Source organism: Lynx canadensis, chromosome C1 (genome assembly GCF_007474595.2).
Source record: "Lynx canadensis isolate LIC74 chromosome C1, mLynCan4.pri.v2, whole genome shotgun sequence".
NCBI lineage: Eukaryota > Metazoa > Chordata > Mammalia > Carnivora > Felidae > Lynx > Lynx canadensis.
In genome coordinates, this window is record NC_044310.1 from 77969796 (window position 1) to 77996368 (window position 26573).

The 26573-nt window shown below is 38.5% G+C and overlaps 1 protein-coding gene and 1 non-coding gene across 4 annotated transcripts in view; one reads left to right on the forward strand and one right to left on the reverse strand.

Moving 5' to 3' along the window:
• Nucleotides 1-10064, forward strand: part of RPAP2 (RNA polymerase II associated protein 2) — a 100217-nt gene extending 90153 nt beyond the window's left edge. Inside the window, exons 12-14 of one of the 3 annotated variants that reach the window (XR_003971375.1) lie at nt 153-302; nt 9205-9313; nt 9624-10064. Coding sequence is in view for 2 of the 3 variants with exons in the window: in XM_030328269.2 (XP_030184129.1) it covers nt 153-294 (142 nt within the window). In the remaining variant the exon portion in view is untranslated. The other 2 variants (XM_030328269.2, XM_030328270.1) reach the window with 2 other exon arrangements.
• An 11735-nt stretch (nt 10065-21799) lies between these two features.
• Nucleotides 21800-21995, reverse strand: LOC115522698. Its single transcript, XR_003971574.1, has one exon. It is a non-coding gene; the product is annotated as a U2 spliceosomal RNA (small nuclear RNA).
• Between the last annotated feature and the right edge of the window lie 4578 nt (nt 21996-26573).

The window sequence follows — 26573 nt, forward strand, 5'->3', positions numbered from 1 at the left end:
TTAGTAAAGCCTTCTGTCTCACGGGGTTTTGTCATAGCAGATAGATGAAGTCTCTCCAATTTAACAAAATTCCCTCTGCCGTGTAGAAGGCAGGAGCCCCCTTAGTCCTTCTTATTTTGTGGATATGCATTTAATGTTTTTGTTTTTTTCAGACTGACCCCGATTCTTGGCATTCAGAAGCATTCTCAGGAAAACGTGGTGTTCACACAGTTTATAGAGACTCTGCTTAAAGAATTACATTTAAAGAATGAAGACCTTGAAAGCTTAACTCTCATATTTAAAACCAGCTGTTAACCAGAGTGGTGAGTTGGATTGTGTTTTACTTTGGTTTGTTTTTTTCATTTGTTGCCCATTTGGAATCTTTTTTCCTATTAGAAATATTAAAAACTAAGGATAGACCTCAAGATATCCTCAGTTTGTTAAGGAAAAACATGGTATCCCTTCTTTCCTAGCTGCCCCATTCACTTCCTCCCCACTCCTGTTACTTTCTGCCCCATCCTTGTTGTTATTCCTCCTTAGAGGCAATTGCAGCTAGTTCTTCATACTCAAACCTAGATCATCCCTTATGTCCCATCTTACTCGTTAAAGTACATTGCTATTTCCTGGGAAGAAACCTAACCACTGTAGCCATCCACTGAGAACTTCCTCCTGCTTCCCTCTTCAAACCATTCCCAACACAGCCAATAGCTTAGTCATCTCCTTTGCAGGTAAGCCGGTGAACGTACAAGTCCTGCTCTGTTGAATCCAGACCTTGCTCCCTGGCACATAGCCGTCCTCTACTCTCCCAGGATCTTGCCTTTTTCACAACTATCAGAGTGTCCCCTCTTTCATCCTGCCTTAACCATACCTCTCCCTTTCCTCCTTTTACTTCTCACTTCATTCTCTCAGGTGCTCAGATAAGTATTGATTTAATGTTAAGATTGAAGAAATTTAGCCAAATCTACAAATGAGACCTTCTCGGGGAGCTTTTTTTTTTCTTTTTAACTTTCAATTTCTTGAATTATACAAGCTTACTGTAAAAATACAGAATTGCAAATGTAATTTTAAAAAGGAAAATTCCCCTCTCTGCCTCCAATCCTACCTACTTCACAGAAGCACATTTGATATATATCATTTTATTTTTTATAAAAACGAAAACAAAAAGCTCTTCAAGCACATCTTTAAATTTATGAGAAGGAGAGGAATTTTGGCAGAGAAGAAGGAACAGCATCCCTTTATTGAACCTGCTTGATAATTGAACATAAGAAGTCAGCACAGTCACTACTGCCCAATTTATTCCCAGTGGCTTTCAAATGACCCTGCTCCCCTGAGGACCTTGTAAAACAAAGACTTTTACATAGGGAATGAGCTCAGGTTGACCTGTGTAAACATCGATTCAGAGGCCCTTCTAAAAATATAGTGAAGTTGGAGTTTGTTTCATTGAGCTTCAGGTAAAGAAAATAACAAAGAATGTCTTACCCAGAAGTCCTCCCTATTTAATGAATAATACAATCAAGAATCATTTTTAATTAACATATTTAAAACTTGTATATAAACAGATGGCGTTAAAGTATTTTTGAGGACTTTTGACAATAGATGTTTTAAGTGGACTTAACCCTTCCTTTGTAATCATTGTTTACTTACACAAATAATGTAAATAATCAAAGGTAAACCTTTGCCCAGACTCAGTATTATAAGGGATTCTGAATGAATGGGCCCTCATTACATCATTTTCCCTATGAGAGACAGGGAGAGACCGGTTAAGATGGCAGAGAAGTAAAGGGACCCTGGATTTTCCTCCTCCCTCAAAAACAGCTGTATTGAGATCAGATTACTTGGAACACACAGGAAATAGATCTGTGGAGTAGCAGAAGGATCTAGCAGATGCAAGGTGCGTCTATGTGAATTGGGGAAGATAAAATAGCAGAGCCAGGGAGGGGAGGGAACCTTTTTCTGTGGAGAGACAAAAGAAGAGAAAGAGAGGGGTTGTGAGAGTGCAGCATCGTGTTTGCACAAGAGGAAAACCTCTCTGGACCATGGACTGGGGAGTGAGAAGTACTGAGTGTACCAGTTTTTCTTCTGTCAAAAGCTTTTGGACCCGAAACTGTGAGGTTTCAGAAGTGTGTTACTTTCTCAGGAGCAGAGCCATGGTGCATGCTCTTGGGGAGGAGGACCCTGGCCCCCAAGGGCATAGCATGGTGTAGCAATCTCTGATCCCTTGGGCCCACTGGTAGAGAACAGTCCCCTTCCTGGAGTACTTTTGGAAGAGTTTATTGCCACCCCAAGGACAAAAGTCCCTGCAGGTGCCAGCTTAAGGTCTTTAATCAGACGCGGGGAGAGGCTTTACTCCATGAGTGGGGAGCAAATCTGCCTTGTGCTGGGTGCTTTATGACCTTGGGTTTTGAATCCCAGCTGTTCACCAAGGAAAAATGCAAGAGAGTTTTGGCGCAGGGCAAGCTGACTTCCCTCGCTAATCCATGAGGGCTGCCTGAGAAGCAGGGGTTGAAATCCCCAGTCCTGGTACAAAGATTGGGGTGGCATCATTTTACGCACCCCCCCCAAACCCAACATGGTGGGACTTCAGAGAGCAACACAGTGGCCCCCAGTGGAAGCGAGAGCCACTTATACCACAACCTACCCCTCTGTGCCAGCAACTGTTTATTTACTGGGTCAAAAGTGATACTAAAACGCTTCTCCTCCAGACTAGCACAGCACCCAGGCACCAACAGAAGTTCTTTTTTTTTTTTTTTAACCTCTTCCTTTTTTCCTTTGGAATCAGGCTCATAATTTGATTTTTTTTTTCCCTTTCTTTTTCTTTGGAATCAACCTTATAGTTTCTGATTGTCTGTTTGGGTTTTTTTTGTTGTTGTTCCTGTTCCTTTTCTCTTTTTATAGGATTAGTTCCCCCCACCCTTTTTTTCCAGGGTTACGTCAACCAACAAATCAAAGCTTACCTGGAGGTCCAAACACTTCACCGCTGCAAGCAAGGAAGAGTTCTGACCAGTGGGAAAGAGCAGCCAGAACAACAGCAGAATGCACATATCATACACCAGAGTATGCTCCTAGAGTGTCAGGCCCTGGACAGTGTATGACTCCTCTTTAATATAGTAGTACTCTCAGATACAGGAAACATAACAGGTTTTTAAGACATGTAAAAGACAGAAACTTAGCCAAAATGACAAGATGGAGGAATTCTCCCCAAAAGGAAGATCAAGAAGAAATCATAGCCAGGGGCTTGCTCAACACAGATATAAACAATATATCTGAACAAGAATTTAGAACAGTAGTCATAGGACTACTAGCTGGGCTTGAAAAAAGCATAGAAGACCCCAGAGAAACCACTGCTGCAGAGATCAAAGACCTAAGAACTAGTCAGGATGAACTTAAAACTGCTTTAACTGAGATGCATAACAAACTGGATATAGTGACATTGAGGATGGAAGAAGCAGAGAAGAGAATAGGTGAAATAGAAGATAAGATTATGGAAAATAAGCTGAAAAAAGAGGGAAAGGAGGTTACTAGATCACAAGGAGGACTTAGAGAACTAAGTGATTCCATGAAACTACATAACATCTGTATCATAGGAGTCCCAGAAGATGAAGAGCGAGAAAAAGAAGGTTTATGTGAACAAATTATGGCTGAGAAACTTCCCTAACCAGGGGAAGGAAACAGGCATCCAAGTCCAAGAGACTGAGAAGCCCATTCAAAAATCAACAAAAAACAGGTCAACACCATGACATATCATAGTAAAACTTGCAAAATACACAGAGAATTCTGAAAGCAGATAGGGACAAAAGATTCTTAACCTACAAGGGCAGACACAGAAGGTTAGTGGCAGACCTATGCACTGAAACTTAGCAGGCCAGAAAGGAGTGGCAGGAAATATTCAATGTGCTGAATAGGAAAAATATGCAGCCAAGAATCCTTTATACAGCAAGGCTGTCGTACAGAATAGAAAGATAAAGAGTTTCCCAAGCAAAAACTAAAAGAGTTTGTGACCACTAAGCCAGCACTGCAAGAAATTTTAAGGGTACTCTCTGAGTGGAGGGAGAAAAAAAAAAGAACCAAAGTAGCAAAAACTACAAAGAACCAGAGAACATGACCAGAAACACCAACTCTACAGATAACACAGTGGCACTAAATTCATACCTTTCCGTAATCACTGTGAATGTAAATGGACCAAAAGCTCCAATCCAAAGACATAGGGTAGCAGATTGGATTAAAAAAAAAAAAAAAAAAAAAAAACCGGGGCACCTGGGTGGCTCAGTCAGTTAAGCATCCGACTTCAGCTCAGGTCATGATCTCACAGTCCTTGAGTTCGAGCCCCAAGTCAGGCTCTGTGCTGACAGCTCAGAGCCTGGAGCCTGCTTTGGATTCTGTCTCCCTCTCTCTCTGCTCCTCCCCTGCTCATGCTCTGTCTCTATCTCTCTCTCTCTCAAAAATAAATACATTTAAAAAAATTTTTTTAATCTATCTATATGCTGCTTATAAGAGACTCATTTTGGACCTAAGGACCCTTGCAGATAGATGGTTCTCCATCCCTTCACTTTCTATCATGCTAATGGAGGTCAAAAGAAAGTCGGAGTAGCCATACTTAGACAAACTAGATTTCAAAACAAAGACTGTAACAACAGGTGAAGAAAGGCATTATACCATAATTAACGGGTCTGTCCACCAAGATCTAACAATTGTAAATATTTATGCCACTAGTGTGAGAGCACACAAATATACAAATTAGTTAATCACAAAGAAACTCCTAGACAGTAATACAATAATAGTAGGAGACCTTAATACCTCACTTACAGCAGCAGACAAATCATCTAAGCAGAAAATCAACAAGGAAACAATGCTTTGAATGACACACTAGACTGGATGGACTCAACAGACATATTCAGAACATTTCATCCTAAAGCAGAATAACATACATTCTTTTCAAGTGCATATGTAACAATGTCCAGAATAGATCACTACTGGGTAACAAAACCAGCCCTCAATAGGTACAATAAGACCAAGGTCATACCATGCATATTTTCAGATCACAATGCTATGAAACGTGAAATCAACCACAAGAAAAAATTTGAAAGCCCTCAAATACATGGAGGTTAAAGAACATCCTACCAAAGAATTAATGGGTCAGCCAGGTAATTAAAGAAGAAATGAAAAAATACCTATGAGGAAACAAAAATGAAAACATGACAGTCCAAACCCTTTGGGATATAGCAAAGGCAGTCCTAAGAGGAAAATACATTGCAAAACAGGCCTATGTCAAGAAGAAAGGGGGTCGCCTGGGTGATTCATTTGGTTAAGTGTCTGACTCTTGATTTTAGCTCAGGTCATGGTCTCACAGCTTGTGAGTTGGAGCCCTGCATCAGGCTCTGCACTGACAGTGTGAAGCCTGCTTGGGATTCTGTCTCCCCACCCCGCCCCCCCACCGCCGTCCCTCCCCTGCTCAAGCATGTGTTCTCATTGTCTCAAAAATAAGCATTTTTACAAAATTAAAAATTAAAGAGGGAGAAGTCCGAAATACACAACCTAACCTCACACCTAAAGGAGCTAGAAAAGGAGCAGCAAATAAAGCCCAAAGCCAGCAGAAGGGAAATAATAAAGATTAGAGCAGAAATAAATGATATAGAAACAACCAGAACAGATCAATGAAACTAAAAGCAGGTTTTTTGAAAGAATCAATAAAATTGATAAACCCCTAGCCAGACTTAAGAAGAGAGGACCCAAATAGATAAAATCATGAATTAAAGAGAAATCACAACCAACACCACAGAAATACAATTATACTGTGAAAAATTATATGCCAACAAACTGAACAAAATTCCTAGACATTCACACACTACCACAACTCAAACAGGAAGAAATAGAAAATTTGAACAGGCCCATAACCAGCAAAGAAATTAAATCAGTTCCCAAAAATATCCCAACAAATTAGAGTCCTGGGCCAGACTGCTTCCCAGGGGAATTCTACTAGACATTTAAGTAAGAGTCAATACCTGTTCTTCTCCAACTGTTCCAAAAAATAGAAATGGAACAAGAGCTTCCAAACTCAATTCTATGAAGTCAGCTTCATCTGGGTTCCAAAACCAAAGACCCCACTAAAAAGGAGAATACAGGTCAATATCCTTGATGAACCTGGATGCAAAAATTCTCAACAAGATATTAGCAAATCAAATTCAACAGTGCATGAAAAGAATTTTTCACCATGATCAAGTGGGATTTATTCCTAGGCTGCAGGGTTGGTTCAATATTCACATATCAATCAGTGTGATATATTATACCACAATAAAGGAGAAGAACCATATGATCCTTTCAATAGATGCAGAAAAAGCATTTGACAAAATACAGCATCCTTTTTTGATAAAAACCCTCAAGAAAGTAGGGACAGAAGGAACCTACCTCAACATCATAAAAGCCATATAGGAAAGACCCACAGCTAATATCCTCAGTGGGGAAAAACAGAGAGCTTTCCCCCTAAGGGGAGGAACACAACAGGGATGTCCACCATTGTGGTTCAACACAGCACTGGAAGTCCTAGCCTCCGCAATCAGACAATAAAAAGAAATAAAAGACATCCAAATTGGCAAAGAAGTCAAACTTTCACTCTTCACAGATGGTATGATCTACATAGAAGATCTACATAGAAAACCCAAAAGCTTCCACCAAAAAACTGCTAAAACTTAATACGTGAATTCAGCAAAGTTGCAGGAAGTAAGTTCAACGTATAAAAATCGTTTGTATTTCTGTATGTCGATAATGAAGTATAAAAAAGGAAAATCAAAGAACCGATCCCATTTACAATTATACCAAAAACCATAAGCTATCTAGGAATAAATCTAACCAAAGAGGTAAAAGGTCTATATACTGAAAACTATAGAAAGCTTATGAAAGAAATTGAAGAAGACTCAAAGAAATGGAAAAGTATTTCATGCTCATGGATTTGAAGAACAAATATTGTTAAAATGTCTATACTACCCAAAGCAATCTACACATTCAATGCAATCCCTATCAAAATAACACCAGCCTTCTTCACAGAGCTAGAACAAACAATCGTAAAATTTGTATGGAACCACAAAAGACCCCAAATAGTCAAAGTAATATTGAAAAAGAAAACCTAAGCAGGAGGCATCACAATCCCAGTCTTTAGCCCCTGCTACAAAGCTGTAATCATCAAGACCGTATGGTACTGGCACAAAAACAGACACACAGATTAGTGGAACAAAACAGAGAACACAGAAATGGACCAACAAATGTATGGCCAACTAATCTTTGACAAAGCAGGAAAGAGTATCCAATGGAAAAAAGTCTCTTTAGCAAATGGTGCTGGGAAAACTGGACCACTTTCTTATACCACATACAAAAATAAACTCAAAATGGATGAAAGGCCTAAATGTGAAACAGGAAGCCATCAAAAATCTTAGAGGAGGGGCACCTGGGTGGCTCAGTCTGTTAAGCATCTGACTTTGGCCCAGGTCATAATCTCATGGTCCGTGAGTTCGAACCCCGCTGTCAGCGACCCTAAGCCTGGAGCCTGCTTCATATTCTGTGTCTCCCTCTCTCTCTGCCCCTCCCCTGCTTGTGCTCTCTCAAAAATAAATAAACGTTAAAAACAATTTTTTTTTTAAATCTTAGAGGAGAACACAGGCAACGTCTTTCACCTCAGCCACAGCAACTTCTTACTAGGCGTGTCTCAGGAGGCAAGGGAAACAAAAGCAAAAATAAACTATGGGACTTAATCAAGATGAAGAGCTTCTGCACAGCAAAGGAAACAACCAACAGAATGGGAGAAGATATCTGCAAATGACATATTAAATGGTTAGTATCCAAAATCTATAAAGAATTTATCACACTCAATACCCGAAAAACAAATAATCCAGTGAAGAAATGGGCAGAAGATATGCATAGACACTTTTGCAAAGAAGACATCCAGATGGCCAACAGACACATGAAAAGATGCTCAACGTCACTCATCATCAGAGAAATACAAATCAAAACCACAATGAGATGCCACCTCACACCTGCCAAAATGTCTATAATTAACAAAGAACCCTTTTGCACTGCTGTTGGGAATGCAAACTGATGGCAGCCACTCCGGAAAACAGTATGGAGGCTCCTCAGAGGATTCAAAAAAGCTGCTTCAAAGGAGCACATGCACCCCTGATGCTTATAGCAACACTATCAGCAATAGCCAAAGTATGGAAAGAGCCCAAATGTTCATCAACTGATGAATGGATAATGAAGATGTAGTGTGTGTGTGTGTGTGTGTGTGTGGAAGTACTCCACACAATGGAATACTAACTCAGCAATGAAAAAGAATGAAATCTTACCATTTGCAGCAACGTGGGTGGAAGTAGAATGTATTATGCTAAGCGAAATAGGCAGAAAAAGACAAGTATCATGATTTCACTCCTGTGGAATGTAGGAAACAGAACCGATGAACACAGGGAAAGAGAAGGAAAAATAAAAACAGAGGGAGGCAAACCATAGGAGACTCTTAAATACAAAGAACAAACTAGCAGTTACTAGAGGGGAGGTGGGTGCAGAATGGGCTAAATGGGTGATGGGTTAAGTAGAACACTTGTTGGGTGAGCACTGGGTGTTATATTTAAGTGATGAATCACCAGGTTCTACTCCTAAGACCAATACTACACTGTATGTTAAGTAACTTGAATTTAAATAAATTTTTTTTAAAAGGCTAAAAAATAGAGACAGCTTTGAGTAGGTAGTTGAATTTTTTCTCTGCATGATTTCTATAAATCATAAATTCACTTGTGTATAAAGACTAATGTCTAATAACCTTCTCATTATTAAATTACTATTAGCAAGTATGTGTTCATGCTTTTAATTGCAAATTTAAAAAATCTAGCTTTTCTTATGATAGAATGTTAATTGTCTTTTGCTGCTTAACAAATTACTCTGAAGAATTTAAGCCACTACCATTTTTTATCTGACACTTTCTATGAGTCCAGAATATGGAAACAGTTTAGCTTAAGGACTCTGGCTCACAGTTTCTCATGAGTGTGCAGTTAAGCTGTTAGGGCTACAATGTCATCTGAAGGCACAACTAGAGTAATATTCCCTTCCTAAGGTCACTCTTGTGGTCATTGGTAGGATTTAGTTCCTCACAGGCCAGTGAACTTGGGCCTCAGTTTTTCATTGGCTGTTGTCTGGAGACCTCTACATAGTATACCTCACTACTTCTCATGTGCTTTATCCTTACAGTGAGCAAGATGGAAGCTACAGCTTTTGTGTAACTAATCTCAGAAAGTGACATCCTATCAGTGTAGTCAAATGTACACTGTACATCAAATCAGTGTAGTCCACTGTCTTGGTAAGAGTCTTGAACTTCACACTAATTGAGGGCACACCTGAACCAATCCATATGCCCATGGGATTGCTATAAACTAACCCCATCATTCTGGCAAGGGATGGGGGTGAGAGAAGAGGAATTTCTTACTGATCTAGACCCATCACAGCCTTCCCTCAACTGAATAGGAGTTGGGTCTATTCCACATAAACCACTATTGCTATGTAATGAGGAAAAATGGAATATATTGGGAAGACAACACAGTGTTCCCAAAAGCTACCAAAATATTTTAGGTGTTTTCTTCAAACTGTCCTTTTTTTTTTTTGCTTCACAGGTATAATCCATGAAGACCAAATAGAAGATGAACTTCTATTCATCATTTCTGGAATTCTAGCTACAATAGTGATCTGGTGGTGACTGATAACTAGCTTTGTTCCAAGAAAGACCTTTATCTTCTTAGATTTCAGCCCCCTGCTTCCCAGTTCCTAACTGTACAGTGACTTCCCCCACATAGCGGAGAACCATTATTCCAACAAGGATAACTAAGTACTTGTATCCCTAACTATAAGACATAGTATTTTTATGTGTTTGAAAATGAAAAATGAGGTTTTAAGTTGAAACTTTAATAAATCTTAGTGACCTTATTTTTTTCTGGATGATTCTAGCCATTGTATCAGTTCACAAAACAATTGAGAAAATTCTCATTTTGGCCTCCTGGTCTAAACTCTAGATTTTAAGAATAATAAAGAGGTCAATAAATGCAATCTAAGATGAAGCCCTTTGGAAGTCTTGTCATTATATTTATTTATTTATTTTTAAATGTTTATTTTTGAGAGAGTAAGCAGGAGAGGGATAGACAAGAAGACAGAGAATCCCAAGCAGACTCTGTGCTGACAGTGAGGCTCAATCCCCAAACCATGAGATCATGACTTGAGCTGGTATCTCAAGGGCCAGATGCTTAACCACCTGAGTCATCCAGGTGTCCCTAGTCATTATTCTTTTAAAGAAACTGTGCTATAAAATGGTCCTGAACAATTTAGTTAACCCTACAAGTCCAAAACTGGAGTATCTCAGAATTTTTTGGACTCCCAAAGAAATAAAAAATTAAAAGGAAATTGTAATTTATTTTCTTTTTTTTTTTTTTTTTTTTTTTTTTATTGATAATATGAATGTATTTTATTCTTTCTTAAGCCAACTTGAATTGGATTAACTTACTTCTTACAGCCAAAGGCATCTTAATTTTTTTTAATATTAAATTTATTGTCAAATTGGTTTCCATACAATGCCCAGTGATCATCCCAACAGGTGCCCTCCTCAATGCCCATCACCCACCGTTCCCTCCCTACCACCCCTATCAACCATCAGTTAATTCTCACTTTTTAAGAGTCTCTTATGGTTTGGCACTCTCCCTCTCTAACTTTTTTTTCCTTCCCCTCCCCCATGGTCTTCTGTTAAGTTTCTCAGGATCCATATGTAATTTATTTTCAAGAGACAATCTCTGGAATTTATACCGCTTTTTTCAAAATGTCTATCAAGCATGCAAGTTAGCAAGGCCTCCAGACCAGTTAAGGGGGGCTCAGTTTGGGAAGCTTTACTGGAGGGCCAAGAAACAAAATAAGATCTATTCCCTTGGACACTAGAGGAAATGAAAGCTGCTAAAAGTCCAACCATGGAAAGGGTCCAAAAAGCAGCCTCATAGGGTGGGGAACATAGTGGATGAGAATCTACAGTAATCAATATAGTGTGGTATTGATAGGCACAAAGATCAGTGAAGCAGAGGGTCAGGTGGGAAGATGGCTGAGTAGGAGGACCTTAAGTTTGCCTTGCCCAAATATACAACTAGATAGTACTCACATCAGTGTAAATAACCCAGAAAATGACCCAAAGACTGACAGAATAAATTCCATAATTCCATAAAATGGTAGAGAAGAGGCCAAATCAAAGAAGGTAGGATGGTCTGGGAGTGAAATGAACCAGGCCTTTCACACTGGGGAGTCCATGAATGTGGAGGACAGATCCCCATATCTGCATTTGAAAGTGAGAGGGTCCAAATGTCTTGAGTTCTTAAAACCAGTGAGACTTAAAGCCTGGAATTTTAAAAATCAAGCTCAGGTCTGGGAGAGACTAGATGGCTTTAGGAAGCACAGTCCCTGCCCTTAGACAGCACAACAGGGGTGCCTGGGTGGCTCAGTCAGTTGAGCATCCAACTCGATTTCAGCTCAGGTCATGATCTTGCAGTTGTGGGGTTGAGCCCTGTGTTAGGTTCTGCACTGAGCATAGAGCCTGCTTGGGATTCATTTCTGCCCCTCTCTTTCTCAAATAAAAATAAACATTGAAAATAATTTTTCAAGACAGCACAACAAACAGCCTATACAGATACAGCACAAAACCAGCAGTTTGAAAAATGCCAGGGGTAGACAGAGGGAGAGTGATTTGTTCATCTCAGAGCATGGCCTGGAGAGACCGGGATCACGGGCAGACCCCCTTCCAGGACAAAAGAGCTGGCAGGTGCCATTCCCCTCCCCACCCCCAGCATAAACAACAGCTACCTGCAGGAACTAGTGCAGTGTAGACACTTGTTACCTAACTTAATTACACCAAGCCCCACCCTTCACATTTCGGATCCACCTTTCCAGTCATGGCCGCCTTAGTTCAGTCACTGCGAGGCCCCTCCCCCAGAAGACCAGTGGAAATTCTGCCAACACCGTGTCTCCTGACTGGCACCTTGTGCAGAACTCTGTTCTCACAGGTGCAGGTCTCATTTCACAAGCAGACCACCACACACCTTTTTAGATACTGCCCACAGTACACAAAAAGCCTCTGTAGACAAGTGGACTGAAGGAAAAAGAGGCCAACACTCAACAGCAGAGCATACACAATACTCCCAGGAAACACTCTCTGAAGCACCAGGCCCTGGGAAACAGGCACTACAGGACCTCTTCTTTATAAGGCTATTATCTTTAAGAGCAAGAGAAGCAGCTGACTTGCCTAACACAAAGAAACAGACACAGGAAGTCAGACAAAATGAGATAGAGAAATAGTTCTCAAATGAAATAATAGGACCAACCACAGCAAAAGATCAAAGTGAAACAGACAAAAGTGATATGCCTGATAGAGAATATAATGATTTTAACAATACACACTGGACTTTAGATGAGTGGAGGACATCAGTGAGACCCTTAACACAGAAATAAAAAGCAGCTAATCAGGGATCAAGACCACAATAAATGAAATGATAAAATACACTTGATTGGGTGGTTCAGTCGATTATGTATTAAGCATCCAACTCTTAATTTCAGCTCAGGTCATTACCTCACAATTTGTGGGTTTGAGCCCCACGTTGACCTCTGTTACCAGCACAGAGCCTGCACAATAAGTATTTCTGTAGGAAAAAAAAAAAAATCAGTCAAGGGATTCACAAAATGAAATAATGTGAAATATGATACCATATACCTAAAACATGGAGGGGAGAGGACTAAAGAATGGGTTTGAACTTAAGTGACCATCAACTGCTATATGCAGAAGATATTATAGATAAACCTAATGTTAACTACAGATCAAAAACTAGCAATAGATATGCAAAGAATAATGGGAAAGGAACTCAAGTATATCACTGAAGAAAGCCAACAAAGCACGAAAGAGCAAGAGGAATCAGAGAAAATCTATAGAAACAACCATAAATAAGTAATACAATGGCTATAAATACATATCTATCAATAATTACTTTGAATGTAAATGACCAAACACTCCAATCAAAAGACATAGGGTGACAGAGTAGATAAAAAAAAAAAAAACAAAAAAAAAAAAACAAGATCCATCTGTATGCTACCTACAAGAGACTCATTTCAGACTGAAAGACACAGTAATTTGAAAGTGGGGGATGGAGAAATATTTATTATGCAAATGGATGTCAAAGAAAGCTCAGGTAGCAAAACTTAGACAAAATACACTTTAAAACAAAGTCTGTAACAAGAGACAAAGAAGAATACTATATACTAAGAAAGGGGATAATGCAACAAGAGAAATATAATTGTACATATTTATGCACCCAGCATGGGAAACCCCAAAGACATAAAAGTTAAGAACAAACATAAAGGAAGGAATTGATATTAATATATTAACAGTAAGGGATGTTAACACCCCACTCAAACTGATGGACAGATCATCCAAACAAAATCAACAAGGAAACAGTGGATTTGAATGACATATTGGACTAGATTTAACAGACATATTCAGAACATTCCATCCTAAAACAGCAGAATCCCCCCTGCCTTTTTTTTTTTCAAGTATATATGGAATGTTCTCCAGAATAGATCATGTTAGGCCACAAAATAAGTCTCAACAAATTAAAAAATAAATATATCAAAGTCCTATCCTGCATCTGTCCTACCACAACAGTATGGAGCTAGAAATCCATGACACAAATCTGGAAAGAACACAAATACATGGAGTTAAATAACATGCTACTAAACAATGAATCGGTCAACCAAGAAATCAATGAAGAAATAAAAAATGACGTAGAAACAAATGAAAATGAAAACATTCCAAAATCTCTGGGATACAGCAAAAGTGGTTCTAAGAGGGAAGTTTACAGCAATACAGGCTTACCTCAAGAAGCAAGAAAAATCTCAAACAACCTAACCTTAAAACACCTAAAGGAACTAGAAAAGAAGAACAAACAGAACCCCAAACCAGTAGAAGGAAGGAATTGATAAAGATTAGAGGAGAAATAAATGAAATAGAAACTTAAAAAACAACAGAACAGATTATTAAAATCAGGAGTTGGTTCTTTGAAAAGAACAACAAAATTTATAAACTTTTAGCCAAGCTCATCAAAATAAACAAAAGAGAGGACCAAAACAAAGTCACTAATGAAAGAGGAGAAATAACAATGAACACTTCAGAAATACAAACAATTGTAAATTCTATTACAATATAATAATTCTATTATGAAAACCTATATGCCAACAAAGTAGACAACTTAGAAGAAATGTATAAATTCCTAGAAATATATAACCTACCAAAACTAAAGCAGGAATAAATAGAAAATTTGAACAGATCTATTACCAGCAATGAAACTGAATCATTGATCAAAAAATTCCCAACAAATACAAATCCAGGAGCAGACAGCCTCACAGGCAAATTCTATCAAACATTTAAGGAAGAGTTAATACCTGTTCCTTTCAAACTATTCCAAAAAATACAAGAGGGAAGAAAACTTCCAAATTCATCCTATGAGGACAGTTATCACCTAATACCAAAACCAAATCAAGATGCCACAAGAGAACTACAGGCCAGTATCTCTCATGAATATGCATGCAAAAATCCTCAACAAATTTTAGCAAACCCAATCCAACAGTACATTAAAAAAAAAAATCATACACCATGATCAAGATAGATGCAAGAGTGGTTCAATATTTGCAAAACAATCAACGTAATACATCAATAAGAAAAAGGATAAAAACCGTATGATTTCAACAGATGCAGGAAAAGCATTACAATTCATTCATGATGAAAACCCTCTGCAAAGTAGGTCTAGAGGGAACATACCTCAACAATGACGGTCATATATGAAAAACCCATGGCCAATATCACACTCAAAGGTAAAACAGTTTTTCCCTAAGAGCAGGAATAAGACAATGATGTCCACTCTCACCACTTTTATTCAACATAGTACTGTAAGTCCTAGCCACAGCAATTAGACAACATAAAGAAACCAAAGGCATCCAAATTGGTAAGGAAGAAAGAAAAGTTTCACTATTTGCGAGTGTCATGATGGTATATATGGAAAATCCTGGACTCCACCAAGAAACTACTAATGTATGAATTCAATAAAGTCACAAGATGCAAAATCAATGTACAGAAATCTGTTGCATTCACATACACTAATAATGAAGCAGCAGAAAGAGAAATTAAAAAAACAATCCCATTTACAATTTCCCCATAATAATAAAAAAATATCTAGGAATAAACTTTACCAAAAAGGTGAAAGACCTGTACTCTGAAAACTATAAAATATGGATGAAAGAAATTGAAGATGACACAAAGAAATGGAAAGACACGCCATGCTCATGGGTTGGAAGAACAAGTATTGGTAAAATGTCTATACTACCCAAAGCAATCTACACATTTTATGCAATCCCCATCAAAATACCTATAGCGTTTTTCACAGAACTAGAACAAACAATCCTGAAATACGTTACGAACCACAGATGACTTTGAATAGCCAAAGTCTTCTTGAAAAAGAAAAAAACTGAAGGTTTCACAATTCCAGATTTTGTTATATTGCAAAGCTGTAGTAATTAAAGCAGTATAGTACTGGCATAAAAACTGACACATGATCAATGGAATAGAAGAGAAAACACAACTATATAGTTAATTAATCTTCAACAACAGAGGAATGAATATGCAATGGGAAAAAGACAATCTCTTAAAGGGTATTGGGACAAAGCATATTGGGTATTTTTCACAGTCACATGCAAAAGAAAGTAACTGAACCACTTTCTTACACCACACCCAAAAATAAAGTGGATTAAAGACCTAAATTTGATACCTGAAACTATAAAAATCCTAGATGAAAGCACAGACAGTAATCTCTCTGGCAATGCTCATAGCTACATTTTTCTAGATATGTCTCCTGAGGCAAGGGAAATAAAAACAAAAATAAACTATTAGGATTACATAAATCTAAAAAGTTTCTGCACAGCAAAGGAAATAGTTAAGAAAACTAAATGACAACCTACTGAACCAGAGAAGATATCTGCAAATGGCATTTCTCATAAAGGGTTAGTATCCAAAATACATAAAGAACTGATGCAACTCAATACCCACAAAACAATACAATGAAAAAATGATAAGACATGAACAGACATTTCTCTCAAGACATCCAGATGGCCAAGAAACACACGAAAAGACACTCAACAGCACTCATCATCAGCTAAGTGCAAATCAAAACCACAAGGAGGTATCACCTCATATCTGTCAGAATGGCTAACATCAAAAACACAGGAAACAACAAGTGTTGGCAAGGATGTGGAGAAAAAGGAACCCTCTTGCACTGCTGGTGGGAATGCAAATTGGTGCAGCCACTGTGGAAAACAGTATGGACCTTCCTCAAAATATTAAAATTATAATCCAGTACTTGCACTACTGGGTATTTACTCAAAGAATACAAAAACACTCGTTCAAAGGGATATATACACCCCTATATTTATTGCAGCATTATTTGCAATAGCCAAACTATGGAAGCAGCCCGTGTGTCCATCAATAGATGAATAGATAAAGAAGATGTGGTATATGTATGCAATGGTATATATTATTCAGCCATTAAAAAAAAAAAATGAAATCTTGCCATTTGCCATGACATGGATAGGGCTAGAGCATATAATGCCAAGTGAAGTAAGTCAAAGAAAGACAAATACCCTATGATCTCAATCCTCTGTGGAAGAAACAAAAGAAGCAAAGAAGGAAGAAAAAAAAAAGGAGAGGCAAACCAACAGATTCTTAACTATAGAGAAGAAACTGATAGTAACAAGAGGGGAGATGGGTGAGCAGATGGGTGAAATAGGAGATGAGGATTAAAGAGTACACTTATCATGGTGAAATAAAAGATCCATGGAACAGAATTGAGAGTCTAGGAATAAACCCTCATATTTATGGTCAATTAATTTGCAATGGAGAAAGGATGGTCTTTTCAACAAACAGTGCTGGGTTGTCTGATATCAGATGCAAAAAAGATGAATTTAAACCCTTACCTACCACTATATGTAAAAATAAATTGAAAATGGATCAGAGACCTAAATATCAGAGCTAGTAGTATAAAACTTTTAGAGCAAACAGGAGAAAACTTATATGACATTAGTTTACAATGAGAGGTGTTAAATACATTGTCAAACATACAATCCATACAGAAAACTTTAAATTAGACTTTATCAAATGTAAGAGGAAGGAAAACTTCCAAACTCCTTCTATGAGGCCATCATTACCCTGATAACAAAACCGAAGACACTACAAAAAAACAAACTACAAGCCAGTGTCAATGATGAAATATATGTAAAAACCCTCAACAAAATATTAGCAAACCAAATTCAACAATACATTTAAAAAGTCATTCACCACAACCAAGTAGGATTTATGCCAGGGATAAGAAGGTGGTTCAATATTTGCAAATAAACCTTACACATCACATTAATAAGAAAAAGGATAAAAACCATAGAATCATTCCAATAGATGCAAGAAAAACATTTGACAAAGTACAGCATCCACTCATGAGAAAGATTCTCAACAAAGTAGGTTTAGAGGGAACATATCTCAACATAACAGAAGCCATATGTGAAAAACCCACAGCTAACATCATACTTAATGGTGAAAAACAGCTTTTCCTCTGAGGTCAGGTCAAGACAAGGATGTCTACTCTCACCACTGTTATTCAACATAATACTGGAAGTCCTAGCTGAAAACAATCCAACAACATAAATAAATAAAAGACATCCAAATCGGCACAGAAGAGGTCAAATTTTCACTCTTTGCAGATGACATAATACTATATCTAGAAAATCCCAAAGACTCCACCTCCCCCCAAAAAAACTATTAGAACTCATAAACCAATTCAGTAAAGCTGGAGGGTACAAAACTTATAGAAATCTCTACACTAATAATGAAGTAGAAGAAAGAGAAATTAAGGTAATAATCCCATTTAAATGGCACCAAAAAGAATAAAATAACGGTAGGTCTTTCACCTCCTCCTTGGTTAACAAGGTGAAAGACCTGTACTTTGAAAATTATAAAACATTGATGAAAGAAATTGAAGGCCACACAAATGGAGAGATATTCCATGCTCATGGTTTGTTAGAATTTGTACTGTTTAAATGTCCATACTACCCAAAGCAATCTACAGATTCAATGAAATCCCTATGAAAATACCAACATTTTTCACAGAACTATAACAAATAATTTTAAAATTTGTATTGAACCACAAAGACCATAAATAGCCAATGCAACATTGATAAAGAAGAACAAAGCTGGAGGTATCCTAATTCCAGATTCAAGATATACTGCAAAGCTATAGTAATCGAAAGAGTGTATCAGTACTGGCACAAAAACAGACAAATAGATCAATGGAACAAAATAGCCCAGAAATAAACCTATGCTTATATAGCCAATTAATCTACAACAAAGGAGTCAAAAATATACAATGGAGAAAAGACAGTCTTTTCGATAATGGTGCTGAGACAACTGGACAGCTACATGCAACAAAGTGAAACTAGACCCATACTCACTCATACACAAATTAGACTCAAAATGGTTTAAAGACCTAAATGTGAGCCCTGAAAACTCCCAGAAGAAATCATAAAGAACCATAAAGAAACCATAAAACTCCTAGAAGAAAATACAGGCAGTAATCTCTCTGACATCACCTTTAGCATCTTTTTCTAGCAGTGTCTCCTCAGGCAAAAGAAAAAAAGCAAAAATAAACTACTGGGACTACACCAAAATGAAAAGGCAACCTACTGAAGGGAAGAAGATATTTGCAAATGATATATCCAATAAGGGGTTAATACCCAAAATATATGAAGAACTTGTCCAACTCAGCCCCAAAAACTCAAAACAAAACAAAACAAATTCCAATTAAAAATGGCCAAGAGGGATGCTTGGGTGGCTCAGATTAAGCATTTGACTTCGGCTCAGGTCATGATCTCACAGTTTTTGAGTTTGAGCCCCATGTTGGGCTCTGTGCTGACAGCTCAGAGCCTGGAGCCTGATTCAGATTCTGTGTGTGTGTGTGTGTGTGTGTGTGTGTGTGTGTGTGTGTGTGTCTCTACCCATCCCTTCTCTCTCTCTCTCTCTCTCTCTCTCTCTCTCTCAAAACTAAAGGTTAAAAAAATTAATAAAATAAAATGTTTAAAAAATTTTTTTAATGTTATTTTTGACAGAGTGACAGAGCATGAGTGGGGGAGGGGCAGAGAGAGAGGGAGACACAGAATCCAAGGCAGGCTCCAGGCTCCAAGCTGTCAGCACAGAGCCCGATGCGGGGGTCGAACACATAGACCATAAGATCATGACCTGAGCCGAAGCTGGACGCTCAACAAACTGAGCCACCCAGGCACCCCATAAAATAAGGTATTTTTTGAAAATGGGCAGAAGAGGGGTGCCTGGGTGGCTCAGTCCTTTAAGCACCCAACTCTTGGCTTTGGCTGAGGTCATGATCTTGCAGTTCGTGGCTTCAAGCCCCGCATTAGGCTCTACACTGATGGCACAGAGCCTGCTTGGGATTCTCTCTTTCCCTTGCTCTCTGCTACTGTCCACTTGTGCTCACGCTCTCTCTGTCTCTCTCAGTAAATAAACATTTTTTTTTAATGGGCAGAAGAAAAGCATACCAAAAAATCATAATCCAGTTAAAGATGGGCAGAAGACATGAACAGACTTTTCTCCAAAGAAGACATCCAGATAGCCAACAGACACATGAAAAGAGGCTCAACATCACTCATCATCAGGGAAATGCAAATCAAAACCATAGTGAGATATTACCTCACACCTGTCAGAATGGCTTAAATCAAAAACACAAGAAACATCAAGTGTTGGCAAAGATGTGGAGAAAAAGGAACCTTCTTGCAGTGTTGGTGGGAATGTAAACTTGTACAGCCACTATGGAAACCAGTATAGACGTTTCTCAAAAAATTAAAAATAGAACTACCATATGATCCAGTAATTGCACTACTGCATATTTACCCAAAGAATATGAAAACACTAATTCAAAAAGATATGTATACCGCCATGTTTACTGGAACATTATTTACAATAGCCAAGTTATGGAAGTAACACAAGTGCCCACTGATGGATGAATGGGTAAAAAAACAGGTGTGTATATATATATATATATATACACATATATATATACACACACATATATATACACACACATATATGTGCATATGTGTGTGTATATATATATACACACACACACAATGAAATATTAATCAACCATAAAAAATGAACTCTTGCAATTTGCAACAACATGGATGGATCTAGAGCACATAATGCTATGTGAAATACATCAGAGAAAGACAAATACTGTATGATTTCACTAATATGTGGAATTTAAGAAACAAATGAACAAAAAAACAAAAAACACACTCTTAACTATAGAGAGCAAACAGAGGGTTACCAGAGGGGAGGTGGGTGGTAGATGGGTGAAATGGGTGAAGGGTATTGAGTACACTTACAATGAGCACTGAGTAATGTATAAAAGTGTTGAATCACTATATTGTACACCTGACACTAATACAAGACTATATGTTAATTATACTAGAATTAAATTTTTTTAAGAAATGGACAGAGGACCTGAATAGACATTTTTTCAAAGATGACAGATGGCCAACAGACACTTGAAAAGATGCTCAGTGGTACCAATCATCAAGGAAAAGCAAATCAAAACCATAATGAGGTATTACCTCAAACCAGTACAGTTGACTAGAATCAAAAAGAGAAGAGTAACAAGCGTTGACAAGGATGTGGAGAGGAAAGCCCTTGTGCTCTCTTAGGAATGTGAATTGGTACAGCCACTGTGGAAAACAGTATGGTGCTTCCTCAAAAAATTAAAAATATAAATACCATATGATCCAGTAAACCCACTGCTGGGTATTTAGCCAAAGAAAACAAAAATACTTAAAAACTGAGAATAAACTGAGGGTTGATGGGGGGTGGGAGGGAGGGGAAAGTGGGTGATGGGCATTGAGGAGGGCACCTGTTGGGATGAGCACTGGGTGTTGTATGGAAACCAATTTGACAATAAATTTCATATTTAACAAAAACAAAAAAATCCCAAAAATATAATTCAAAAAGACATATGCACTCTTATGTTTATTGCAGTATTATTTACAATAGCCAAGATATAGAAGCAACCTAGTGTTCATCAAAAGATGGATAAAGAAGATGTGGTATATATAGACAATGGATTACTACTCAGCAATAAATAGAATGAAATCTTGCCATTTGTGACAACATGGATGGACGCATAGGGTATAATTCTAAGTAAATAAAGTCAGAGAAAGACAAATACCAAATGATTTCACTTATATGTGGAATCTAAAATATAAAACAAATAAAAAGGAATTGTAAATATTGTGATCAAACTGGTGGTGGCCAGAGGGAAGTTGGGTGGGAGGATGGGTGAAATAGATAAAAGGGACTAAGAGGTACAAATTTTCAGTTATAAAATAAATAAGTCATGGAGATAAAAAATAACAACATATGGAATATAGTCAGTAGTAATATTGTGGTAATACTGTATGGTGACAGATGGTGACTACACTTATGATGAACACTGACTAATGTATAAAATTATTGAATTAATACATTGTGCAACAGAAACTATTAACATTGTATGTTAGCTATACTTCAATGAAAAAAAAAAAAAAAAAGACCAGAAACAACAAAGGTTGTCCAGGATGGGAGAAAAGAGAACCCTCAAGAACTGTCAGTGGGAATGTAAATTGGTGAAGCCACTGTGGAAAACAGTATGGAAGTTCCTCAAGAAATTAAAGTAGAAGTACCATATGACCCAGTAAATTCCACTTCTGGAATTTATCCATAGGAAACAAAAACATTAATTCTAAAAGATACATGCACCCCTATGTTCACTACAGCACTATTAAACTGATAAAAACAGATACTACACTTGATCTTAGCCAAAAGGCCGAGAAGCGATTCACTGCAGCACTATTTACTGTAGCCAAGATATGGGAACCACCAGAGTGTCCACTGACAAATGAATGGATAAAGAAAATGTGGGGAGGCACAGGTGGGTGATGGGTATTGAGGAGGGCACCCTTTGGGATGAGCACTGGGTGTTGTATGGAAACCAATTTGACAATAAATTTCATATATTGAAAAAAAATGTGGCATATATAGTCAATGGAATATTACTCAGCCATAAAAAGGAAGGAAATCTTGGTACTTGCAACAACATGGACGGGCCTTTAGGGCATTATACTAAGTGAAATAAGTCAGATGGAAGAATACAAATATCATATGATCTTACTTGTATGTGTAATCTAAAAATAAAAATTTTTAAATATTTAAAAACCAAGCTCAAAGATACAGAGAACAGATTGGTGGTTTCAAGAATGGTGGGGCATGGGAAGGGTTGGTGGTGAAATGGGTCAAAGGAGACAAAAGGCACCAACTTCTAGTTATAAAGTAATTAAGTCCTGGGAATATAATGTACAGCATGGGGACTATAGTTAATAATACTGTATTGCCCATTTGAAGTTTGCTGAGAGTAGATCTTAAAAGTGCTCATCACAAGAAAAAAAAACGTAAATCTGGGCCAGGTGTGGTGACAGATGTCAACTAGACTTACTGTGGTGATCACTTCACAACATACACAAATATCAAATGATGTGGTACACCTGAAATTCATAAAGTGGTACAGGTCAATTATACCTCAAAAAATTTTAAACAAAATTGTTAACAACCACAGATAAAGAAGGGCCCCTCCATCTGTCCTACTAATGACCAGGGTATAGAGGGGAAGAAGCTGCTGTATCCCACTGCTCCCCACTCTGGGCCCAGAGACACCTCTTTAGTTTTCTCTCACACCCTGCAGGGGTAGGGCCCTCAAGTAAGGACACAGGAGCTCACTACTCACTCATTAGGAAGCAAAATGGACTAATGCCCAAATGGACCACAACCACCTCTGTCACCCGGTCACCACACAGCTCTGGGGCTGTTGCATGTGCCTCTCACACACTCCTGCCAGGTTGAAGTTAGTTCAGGAGGACCAGAGCAGATTTCAGTTCAGCTCAAAGAACTGTGCTACATCTTTGTTTCTAAATGTCATTTTCCAATAAAAGGATACAAGCCTCCTTGGGAAATTGGCCGGTTCTAAGGCTGGGGTAGGAAAAATACAAGACAAGCCTGGAGCATCTTGTACTACTGGAAAGCAAACAAGTGCTTACTACTGAAGAAAGGCATGCATGGCCCTCCACAGCAGGCTGGTCTGCAGCTCCCACTGCTCAGGCCACTGAGTGGGTAGGAAAAACCCTGGGTGATTTTAAGCTGTTCGTCCACAGGCTTTTAAACAGAAAATGGAAATAAGGTCAGAAAATAATTATCAGTTTTAAAATAAATCAGTGAATAATACTGTTTGTAGATAGTACTCCTTATAGGACGTGGAGTTAGTCCACCCTTTGAGAGTGGTTTAAACTTAGTGACCTGCTTCCACAGAATAGGGAAAGGAAACACAACACCTTAACCAAGTGATGAAGTTCATATCCCCAGTGCTATCATGTGCCCCCTGATATGTGTGATGAGAAAGGACTTCACTTCTACGGTATTCTTCCCCAAAACCATAACCTGGGTCTAATTACACAAAAACAGACAAATCCAGTTTGGTCACATTTCTTCATGAAATTTGGATAGTACCTCTTACAGCACAAAGTCATGAAAACAAGGAAAGACTGACCTGGGGAGACATGTAAACTAAACACAGTATGGTATTCTAGTCTGGATCAGAACAGGAAGAGGACATTAATAGAAAAACTGGTCTGGACGTTAGTTAATAATAATAAACCAATACAGTTCCTTAGTTTTAATAAATGTACCATGGAAGTGCAAAATGTAAATAATGGAGGAAATTGGGTAAGGAGTATGCAGGAACTCTGTATTTCTCCACAGCTTTATATAAATCTGTAATTATTTCAAAATAAAAAGTTTATTTTATATATAAAAAAAAGTACTGGCTGGACATGAGAAGGGATGCAAAGACAAGGCAGTCATCGCCCTCAGAATCGTCAACCTTCCTATGGGAAGGAGACATGACAAGGGTAAATGCGTTGAAGAGGAACATCCATCCTGGTTTGCTTGGGATAGTCCCTACTTTATTATCTCAGCATCATTGATTACAAGCATCCCTCTTACTTCCAAAAGTATTCTGATTTGGACATCAGATTTTTTGGTCACACCACTTACAAGTACAGGGTACGGTGAGGTGGTCAGAAATAAGTGGAACATCTGTGATGGCATGGAAGGATGGATGGGGGTAAGAAGTGGAAATAGGGGGATAGGAAGGCAAAGGTATGACTCAGGCAGGGGCAGCCTCAAGAGGAAAGGCCCAGAGGCAGGTAAGACCCACCATGTATTCTTTTTTAAGACACAGAAGTCTGAAGTTGGAGAAAACAGAAAAACAGCAAGCATGATTAAGAAGATGGGGTCAACCAGGGTCTGGACTAGAACTCTACTGGGACAGTAAAGTATTTTCAAGCAGATGGGAGGGAAAGGGACCTTGCCACCCTACAAATGAGAAACCTACAAAATCAATTTTCTTGAGAAAGATTCTTTCCCACCCCCTTTACATGCCTAGTCTTCCCAACTCTTCCTATACTTTCTCGAGGCCCTTGATACATATACTGAGCTCCAGCTCACCCAAGCTAACTCTCAACGGTATTGTGAGACCCCTCTGACACAGATATCACCATTTGCTCAGCTCTCGGTGTACACAGGACTGAGCAGCTGCTTCCCTGGCCTTGGGTGTCTGACCCAAACTGCGGTTCAGTCATATGCTCTGCTGACTCAGGGGGTACACGTCTCCTCTCCAGAACACCACTCCTTGATTTCCATGTGGCATTCTTCATTGTTGAAGTAAAGTGTTACCTTCAAAAAGCATAACCCCCAGGTCTTCTTGTGAACTCCTAATTTCAGAGAACAGGAAGAAATGTTTTACAAAAACCCTGTTGCTCTTTCAGGGAAGAGGACTTGCATTCTAAATAGCTTTACTATGAAAAATAAACTGTGATTCAGTTTCACTTTCTATTTAAATGCTTCAGGAACTAATTCGTATGCTATTATTTTCAGAGAATGATGACTTTATGTGTTTTTTAAATTTTGTCCTTTGAATCATTTCATTCCCATGAGATTCTCAAACACTTAAAAACCCCACCAAACTTAATGTACTTAGTGGAGTCTCTGTATGGTATTATTTGGCATCTTCTGCTTATAGGCATGATAAAATAAACTAGCTGGTCTTCCTACTCCTTAGCAAAGAGGAGTGATTCGCTGAAGATTTACCGAGACCAAGGTAAGTGCTATTATTCTAAAATATGAAAATCTTTAATAACTGCATATTTTATGCGCTGGTAGAAAAAAGAAGAGTAAGGATGTCTAGAAGCTCACCTCTACTGGGATGTGGGTAGAGTGGGGGAACAGGGGTGACTTTCCTCTGCAGTGTGCCCAGGAGGCTTGAGTGAGGTTGGGCCTAGCTTCTGGGGAGTCTGCAGCCCAGGTCTTCCTCTCATGGTGGCTAAGAGGTGTGGGGCAGTGACTGCATCAGGATGCCCCATGTGGCTGGTGATAAAATTCTCTGATGAAATTTGTTCTTTCTCAATGAAGCTCTCTTTCTCTGGGAATTCCCAGATCCTTTTCCAATTTAAACTAGCAGAATAGGAACTTTCATAAATCTGGGCCATCCAGCTCTCTGCTCTCTAAATTTTCAAGCCTTTGCATGCCCTTCCCTCTGCAAAAATATTTTTGGTTTGGAAAACTGCCAATGAAGTACCTGAGAGGTGGAGTTGGACCAAACACCTTTAGATGAGAGCAGGGACACCTTTCCCTCTAAGGGAGCAGACCTCACCTCAGGGGCCTGTGGAGAGAAGCCCGCTCCAAGGTGCCAGTTTTCATTTGGCTTCCCAGCACCTCTGCAGTCATAACCAAAGCAAAGGAGAATATTGCATGACTTCAGAAGAAAGCCGGCCACCTTGCAACATCTTCAGGAAATTCTGCACTCCCCTAGGGCTTGCAAAACTCCCTATGTCTTGCAGACCAAAGGCAAGATCTCAGTCATCTAGCTCTAGTTTGCATAATTAAAAAAGTGGAAGCTGGTTATTTTCTGAGTGACCCTTGGCCCAACCAAGCTCTCAGGGCCTGTGACAGAAATAAGATAGCAATGAAATGAACTGTTTTAACAGTGAAAACTCATACTATTTACATGAGTAGGAAAAGCCAGGACTGTGAATGTCCATCTCCTCTTACCTACAAGGTTCACACAGCCAAAACAGCGTCCACTGATGGTGCTATAACGTTATTCTTTTGAAGATGGCACATATACAACTTAATGTAATTTCATGCCATGATCTGTAAGGCTTTTCAGAGAAACAATTTACTAACATCTTCTATAATACCTTTTATCTTCCTTTTCGATGTGGAAAAGCATAGCCTGTGATCTGTTAATTGGGTCCCTTTCACATCTTAACGTCTTTCTGGTCCTTCTCCCCCTGTCCTATTAATATGT